Source organism: Octopus bimaculoides, chromosome 18, assembly GCF_001194135.2.
Source record: "Octopus bimaculoides isolate UCB-OBI-ISO-001 chromosome 18, ASM119413v2, whole genome shotgun sequence".
Classification (NCBI taxonomy): Eukaryota; Metazoa; Mollusca; class Cephalopoda; order Octopoda; family Octopodidae; genus Octopus; species Octopus bimaculoides.
In genome coordinates, this window is record NC_068998.1 from 5912136 (window position 1) to 5920953 (window position 8818).

General features: G+C 38.7%; 1 protein-coding gene across 1 annotated transcript in view; it reads right to left on the reverse strand.

Moving 5' to 3' along the window:
* LOC106870024 (pre-mRNA-processing factor 17) overlaps positions 1-8818 on the reverse strand; it is a 72967-nt gene that overhangs the window by 30017 nt on the left and 34132 nt on the right. Inside the window, exon 3 of the mRNA XM_052974345.1 lies at positions 2834-2963. Within this exon, the coding sequence (XP_052830305.1) occupies positions 2834-2963 (130 nt within the window). The remainder of the gene's footprint in view (positions 1-2833; positions 2964-8818) is intronic.

An 8818-nucleotide genomic window follows, 5' to 3' on the forward strand; every position in this document is an offset into this window, starting at 1 on the left:
TTCTGAAGAAAAGAAGCGTCTTTACCATAGACCGATCTGGGTCTGAGTCTGAGATTAAGTCTGGCTTGTAGACGAGGCAGTCATGTTTTGACGGGTGTTGTGCTTAAGCAAGGTTCTCAGTATTACTTGGTGAGCAAAGCAGGCCGGTGCTGACTGATATTGGGATTACTACTGCACTCGTCTCACCTTAAACTTCACATCATTGGGTTGACATCTGTTCTTTTTTCTATATACAACATTTCAAGAAAAAAAAGGGGGGGTGGTGGTTCAAAGGATATTGTCTGTTGGCTGTTTCAGTTTTTCTAAACGGCTGGTTGAATTTTCTTAATGTTTTTTTGATGCACCTTTCACATGCGTAAATAGGCAGAAACATACATGCTTGTATTTATGTGTATAGGCACACAAATGTATATATGTGTATGTATGTATATGGTATACACATGTACATATGTATATGTGTGCATGGGCACATGAATGTATGTATATGTGTGCATGGGTACACACATGTATGTATATATGGGTACACACGTGTGTGTTTGTGTGTGTGTGTGTGTATATACACACACACATACGTGGGCACACATATGTATGCATGTATATATGTGTGTGTGTATACACACACACACACACACACATATATAAACACATATCTATTTACATACATACACACAAGTATACACATATATATACTAACTGATGGCACATAAAAAGCATCATTCGAGTGTGGTCATTGCCAGTGCCGCCTGACTGGCTCCCAACCCAGTGACACGTAAAAAGCACCTTTCAAGTGTGGTCAATGTCAGTACCACCTGGCGGGCCCTCTTGCTGGTGGCACATAAAAAGCACCTACTACACTTTCGGAGTGGTTGGCATTAGGAAGGGCATCCAGCTGTAGAAACTCTGCCAGATCAGATTGGAGCCTGGTGCAGCCTTCTGGCTTCACCAGTCCTCAGTCAAACCGTCCAACCCATGCCAGCATGGAAGTGAGATTACAGTTGTGGCCGATGTCAGTATTTCGTAACTGGTACCTGTGCTGGTGGCATGTAAAAAGAGCACCCACGATACCCTTGGAGTGGTTGGCATTAGGAAGGGCATCCAACTGCAGCAACCATGCCAAATCAGATTGGAATCTGCTGCAGCTCTCCAATTTACCAGTTTTTAGTCAAACTGTCCGACCCATCATGCCAGTATGGAAAACGGACATATAACGAAGATGATATACAGCCAACCCTGCTGATCTGTTGTTAAACATTTCCCACCAACAACAACAAAAGAACTGAATCAATGAAGGAGTCTCTTTGCACTTGCTAAACCCACCAGAAATAGAAGCCAAATCACCTTCACATCACATCCTTACTACTATCTTATAAAAACACCAAGGATATACCAGAAAATATAGTGCTTGATTTACGAAAAGACAGGAATGGTCATGGTTGAAACGCACTTGACCAGGCTGACTTGGAGCCAAACACCAACACCAGCAGCAACAACAATGTCATCAACTGGTAGTGATGAAGAAGGAAGTTTGGCTGGGCCTGCTAAATCAATGTCTACTGCTACCCCCTCGACAAACAGATGCAAAAATTTACGTGCACAAGTAATGTTTATAAAATATGTCTATCGTTTATCACACAGCTTGCCTAAATACATTTTAAGCATATAAATAGGCTTTTAACATTAAACATGTTTTCACATACCGAATGAACTGTTTAGCTATCGCATGTATGGCATTCTGAAGAATGGTGTAAATGCTCTGTGCATGTATATGGGTGGCATCTGTTATGTGAAGAGTATGTATAACACTTGACACACATATCTCTATATATATGTGTGTGTGTATATATTATGAGCTGTGCGCTTGAATTTTTTCTAATCCCCTTGAATATCGTGGCAACATGAAACAAGAGATTTATGAAGGCAGAGAGAGAGAGAGAGAGAGAGGAAGTTGTGATGCTCATGCATCTCTACAAAGAACTGATAATGCCAATTGAAATGGTTCCCATTATGAACCAAAAAATGACATATATTACCATGGCATGAAACAAGACACTTTTAAATGGGAAGGCAATGAGAATTAATCACCATCCTTGTTGTTTCAGTGTTTACTTCTCCATGTTTGTATGAGTGAAATGCAATTCATAGAGAGAGGTTTTCTAGAAACAGATACCTTTCCTGTTGCCAACCTTTACTGATTTCCATAGAACAATGGAAATGAATAACACCAGCTGTCTACATCCATCATACAATGTTAATCCTTTAGCATACGGATTTCTCTGTCAAATGTAATGTTTATTTAGTCACAATGACATGATATAGTCGTGTATCACCTGGAAGCTTTGAAATTTTAACGACGCAATTGTTTATTTTTAGAATGATATTGTAGGATAAGTGTAAGAGGCTGTATCTAGCCAGTTTGAAGATAAAACACATAGTTTATTTTGACCAGATATACCAAAGTTTAAATGCTAAAGAGTAAGACAAAGATACACAAGTACTCCTCTTGCCACCCCATATATATATATCTATCTTAATATATAAAATCCGTTCTGTCTGTCTGTTTGTGTGCTTATAACTCGAGCATTGTTCATCCAATTGCACTGAAATTTAAAACATGGATACATTACAGAGCAGGGCGTTCTGTAATCTAAAAAAATGTTCAAAATAGTTAGTTTCAAGGTGAGGATCGCTATTCTTGTAATCTTTCTTTCTTGTTCAGAAATGGCCAAAATGCCAATGAGTGGGACGAAAAATGAAATCATGGGTTTAGGAAGCAAACATCTTATCAATAGAGCCACAGTTGTGTCTAATCTATCAAAGAAATGAGATTACTAACCATAACTAGCAAATGTGCGCCGTTGCGTCTCAAACTGGAAGTCATTCACATGTGCTGATTCTACGAAACCCGACAGCATATTACGATCGGCAGAGAACTGCTGTGTGAGAAATGGATTATTAGGTCCAACCTGTTGAGGAAAAAAAATAGAAGAAAAATGACATAAGAATTACTAAATCATAGAGCAGAGTTTACATTTATGTTCGTACACGATGATTTTGAATTTATAAGTCATAAGGGAAGAGAGAAGAGGAATGGTATGAATGAGATATGGCTAACACTGGATACCATAGGAATCCACAGCATATCGATCCTTTGTGGAACCCCAGGGATCTGTGGACCCAGAGTTGGGAATGGCAGGTCAAAGGACAGCATGACACAGTAGGACTAACAAGATTAATAGAAGCGAATGCAGTGTACATGCAACACATTTGAATGAACAGAAATCCTAGCTGTATGCTTAGAACACATGGAAGGCAGATACAGTTCAAGAGTGGCCGAGTGGTTGTGGAATGGTAGTAAGTATGAAGTGTTCCACTATCACATAGATGGTCTTTGCATGTACCACATACTAGTTATGTGTAAATACTATTTCGGTGAAAAGGCGTTATTGTCCATTGTAGAGATTAAACTTAGCTGTTTTTGTGCTGAAGAATTTGTGGTTTTATTACTTTCAGACTATTTTTAAAACAACATTTTTAATTAAAAAAAAAGAAAGAAGGAAAGTAAGAAAAAAAAAAGGGAATATGAGGGTGTGTGCTGTGGGTATGAGTTTATTGGCCACAAACACAGCTACAAATCCCTGGTCTACTAATCTGATCAACGACCAAAATAGCAAGTATACATACATATGTGTGTATGTATGTATGTATATATATATTATATACCCATAGCACACACCCTAATATATATGTATATATATATATATATATAACACAACACATACACATACGTGCACATAACCTAAATACTAAATACTATATATACATGCACAACTAAAAAAAGCCCTATACATATAAGCAAAACACTAGAGAGAGAGAGAGAGAGAGAGAGAAAGAGAGAGACAGAGAGAGTGTGTGTGTGTGTGTGTTTGTGTGTTTGTGCGTGCGTGATTTTTCATAGTGCAACTTGACAGCTTGTTCTGAATCTAAGAAGTGACACTTTTTAAGTTCTTTTTATTTTTTGTATTTGATGTTGTGTGTATTTCAAAACAATTCTTTAAGAGTACAGTTTACCAGAGTTCAAGAGAAAATAAAACATATATACATGTGTGTGTGTGTGTAAGGCTGTCATGCAGGAGTGGTGTTCTATGTGCCTACAGTTTTTTTAAACTCTAGAATTAGGAGGAACAGCACTAAACAATAGGCAACACTCGGAAAACTTTTTTTTAACAATAATCATCATCATCATTGTTTAACGTCCGCTTTCCATGCTAGCATGGGTTGGATGATTTGATTGAGGACTGGTGAACCAGGTGGTTACACCAGCCTCCAATCTGATTTGGCAGAGTTTCACCCGGAATTCTTCACTGTACTCATTGCCAACCCTCACCTTACTAACAGCGTCTCTGTACATGGCTCGCACAGCTCTCAGTATAATATACATGCTTATTCAACGAAACCATCTCTAGAAAGTTGATTGGACTGGCGGAGTGGGGATATGGGTGTGACAGTAAGATCAACAAAAAAAGTGAGAGATAAATATTATTTAATTAACACAGTATAACGTCGGGCTCACAACCATGAGGTAGTGAGTTCGATTCCCAGACCAAATTGTGTGTCATGTTCTTGAGCAAGACACTTTGTTTTCACATTGCTCCAGTTCACTCAGCTGTGGAAGTGAGTTGTGATGTCACTGATGCCAAACTGTACTGGCCCCTTTGCCTTTCCCTTGAAACATTGGTGGTGTGGAGAGGGGATGCTGGTATGCATGGGTGACTGCTGGTCTTCTATAAGGCACTGGGCACTGGACTAGTGCCGCAGAAGGGAACTTGGTAGATGACAAAGGGCGTCTTTATCCTTTATATTTTTATGAGCTATTAGTTTCATGCGATGAAAACATCTGACAACATTTTTAACATGTCTGGTGCCTTCACGCAATCATCAGGTTGTGCCTACATGGCAGTGACTCTTATCCGTTTCTTCAAGCTTCTTGATGAAGAGGCAATCAACAAAGAAATGCTTTAAACGATTTAAATCATTTCTTCATTGGCATATTTGTTTACTCTGTTACTTGTTTCAGTTATTTGACTGCGGCCATGCTGGAATGCCGCCTTAAAAGGTTTTAGTTGAAGAAATCAATCCCAGGACTTATTCTTAGTAAGCTTAGTACTTATTCTATTGGTCTCTTCTGATGAGCCGCTAAGTTACAGGGATGTAAACACACAAAATTGGTTGTCAAGCAATGGTGGTGGTGGGGACAAACACAGAAAAAAGACAAATACACACACACACACACACATATATATATACAATGGGCTTCTTTCAGTTTCTGTCTACCAAATCTACTCACAAGGCTTTGGTTCGCCCGGGGCAATAGTAGAAGACATTTGCCCAAGGTTCCATGCAGCAGGACTGAAACCAGAACCATATGGTTGGGAAGCAAGAGCTTCTTTCCATACCATGCCTGTGTTTACTATTTGGAGATTGCTTCACCGGAAAGAAACTTGAAGTAATATAAAAGATGTCAAATTCATAATACAGAAACACACACACACACACACGAATGCATTCACATACATATTTACATAAACACTTGCATATACTTATATTTACATGCACCATAAACACGTCTCATGAATATATAATTCGTAGAAACATGTACCTCTGAGTGTGTGTACGTCTCTGTGTAAATTATTCCTGGCAATATATCACAGTAACATGATACAAAACAAACTAGATTTTACTATAAACAATTAGCTTGAAGGATAGTGCCTCTGTGTGTTCGTGTGTGTGTGTGTGTGTGTGTATGAGATAGGGAGAAGAAGTGAGTGTATGGGTGTCTGTGTGAATCATATACAAAGTAAAAGAGAGAGAGAGTGAAAGTAGGTGGGTGAGTGTGTGCATTTGTGCATGTGTACCAGAAACCGATATGTACATGCGTGCAAGAAACAGACATGTCAAGTATACATAAAGTGAAAGTGTGTGAGGAAAATATGCTACAAGAGATATTTATGTGTGTGTATGTGTGTATATATATATATATATATACACAGATACACACACAGTGATAGCAAGAAATAAAAGCTGTATCGTGTGTTCTATGAATTAATTAGTTAACACAAACATCTCAGCTTTTCTCAGTCCACAGTCCAATGATGATGATGATGATGGTAATGATGCTGTTGTTGACATTCTTCATTTTCTCTCTCTCTCTCTCTTTTCAGAGGGTTCAATGAATTATCAAATGGTACAAAACAGTAGCAACAAAGAGCTAAAACAAATTCCATAAGCATGTTTCGGTGCCCAATCCGTAGAAGTGTACCTCACTTCTCATTGCTAATACGAACAAGAAATGCACAAATCCTTTCTAATATAAGCACAAGGCCTGAAATTTTAGCAGGGTGGTGGTGGGGGTAGTCAATTACATTGATCCCCAGTGCTCAGCTGGTACTTATTCTAGCGACCTTGAAAGGATCAAAAGCAAACTTGACCCTGGCAGGATTTGAACTCAGAATGTAATGAACACCACACAACCTTTATAGCTACATACACATAGGCATGCACTCATCTTCAAGCTAAATGTATCACTCACTTCATGGGGGTTGTTACCCACTGCTGCCAGCAACGAACTAACTCAGTTAGTGAATGTCTTAACTTAAATATGTTTCATGCATAACATGAAGATGAAATTCTAACTATGGCATACCATAAAAAACGCAAGTGGCAGACAAACAAACTAACATTGTTTTTGAATCTTGTATCATTCACATGATATGTCATCTGCTCTCTCATATGATACCTGGTACCTGTAAGTGTCACAGTCTACCAATCTACCTAGGAAGCATCATTTGTTTGTTTTTCTTTGCGCTCCTCCACCTGCCTTCTGGAGCACTGCACGCTCCATTACAATCTATTCTTTCTTTAGTTACATTTCTGATTCCAACCGTTTACAATTTTTGCTTCTTTCTTTGCACAACCAGAATACTAGACATGTGGGTCATTCTTCAGCGATTCATTGGCTGATTCTGTGTCATGTGTTTGCTCTGGTGGATCTGTCTGGGATAGCTCAGTAGCAACAAGAGCAGCAATTTGCTGTTATGATAACAAATAGCACCAACAGTTGAGCTAGCTGATGTATTACAAAATAGGAATGAGACATTCTGGCACAGCTGTTATGGTTCTGCTTATTTGGCACCACTGAGTCGATGCTGATTTCACATCAGACGTCTCAATGTTTCTCTCTGTCTATCTTTCTCTCTCTCTCTCTGTTTACACATGTGAAGTGGAGCACTAACAGCACCGTCTGAGTGTGATCATTGCCAGAGCAGCTGTCTGGCTTCCGTGCCGCTGGAACGTAAATAGCACCATTTGAGTGTGATCGTTACCAGCGTTGCCTTACTGGCACTTGTGCTGGTGGCACGTTAGAAAACATTCGAGCGAGGTCGTTGCCAGTGCCGGTGGACTCGCTCCTGTGCAGGTGGCATTGGTCAACCTGAGGTGCCATGCAGTAGGACGAAACCTGAAACAACATGGATGTAAAAGCAAACTTCTTAACCACAGAGCCATTCCTGTATACAGAGACATGTCTGAGATCATATAAATAGTAGAAAGCAAGGTGAGAATTAAACTGGCACAAGCAACTCGTTCATACCCAACCAATTATATCACCATTATTCCAGCCGAGCAGCTAATCAACAAATAGTCAGCTAACTTAAGTGAAATACTTAACCACAAAAATTCCTATAAACAAGACATTAACACTATATATATATATATATATATATATATGTATATTTACATTTATATGAAAGCAACCAACAAAAAAGAAAGCACATTTTTTTTAATAAGCAGCACTTAAGACTGGCATTTTGTTTTGTTCTGTATTCTTTGTTTTACGCAAATCTTTTTTGATGCCAAAATAAAGTGCAGCAGCACTGACATTATGAATGCAGAATTGCACCAATGAGGCATTTCATCTCAGATATTGCGTTTGGAGATTTGGGATTTTGTCATCAACCACAAAAGATAATAAATAAATAAATAAATAAATAAACGAATAACTAAATAAAATAAAATAAACAAATAAAAGCCATCAAATTATTTGTTATTGGTTTATACAAATGAGAAGTTAATGTCAAAGATCTATAAAAGATCTCTTGTTGCCACTGTTGCTTCTCCCAGCACAATTGCAAATATAACAAGTCCATGAGAAATCCTGTGCACCTGGTTAACATGCTAGACAAAGCACACAAATCTCCCTCAAATGATGCCCAATTGTCTAAAGAAAGGGAAAAACATATTTGATGACAGTCCCATATACATACATATATATATATACATGCGTACGTACGTACATACATATATATTCTTTTAGTTGAAGAAAATGATCGCAGTACTTGTTCTTTGTCAGCATGGTACTTATTTTATTGGTCTCTTTTGCTGAACTGCTATGTTATGGCGACGTAAACATGCCAACATCAGTTGTCAAGTGATGGTGGTGGTAGTGGTACTTATTTCATCGACCCCGAAAGGATGAAAGGCAAACTCGACCTTGGCGGAATTTGAACTCAGAATGTCACGGCAGGCGAAATACCACTGGGCATTTCACCCGGTGTGCTAACGATTCTGCCAGCTCGGCGCCTTAATAACAATAATAATAATCCTTTCTACTGAAGGCACAAGGCCTGAAATTGGGGGGAGGGGGACTAGTCGATTACATCAACCCCAGTATTCAACTGGTACTTAATTTATCGACCCTGAAAGGATGAAAGGCAGAGTCGACCTCAGCGGAATTTGAACTCAATAATAATAATAATGATTTTAA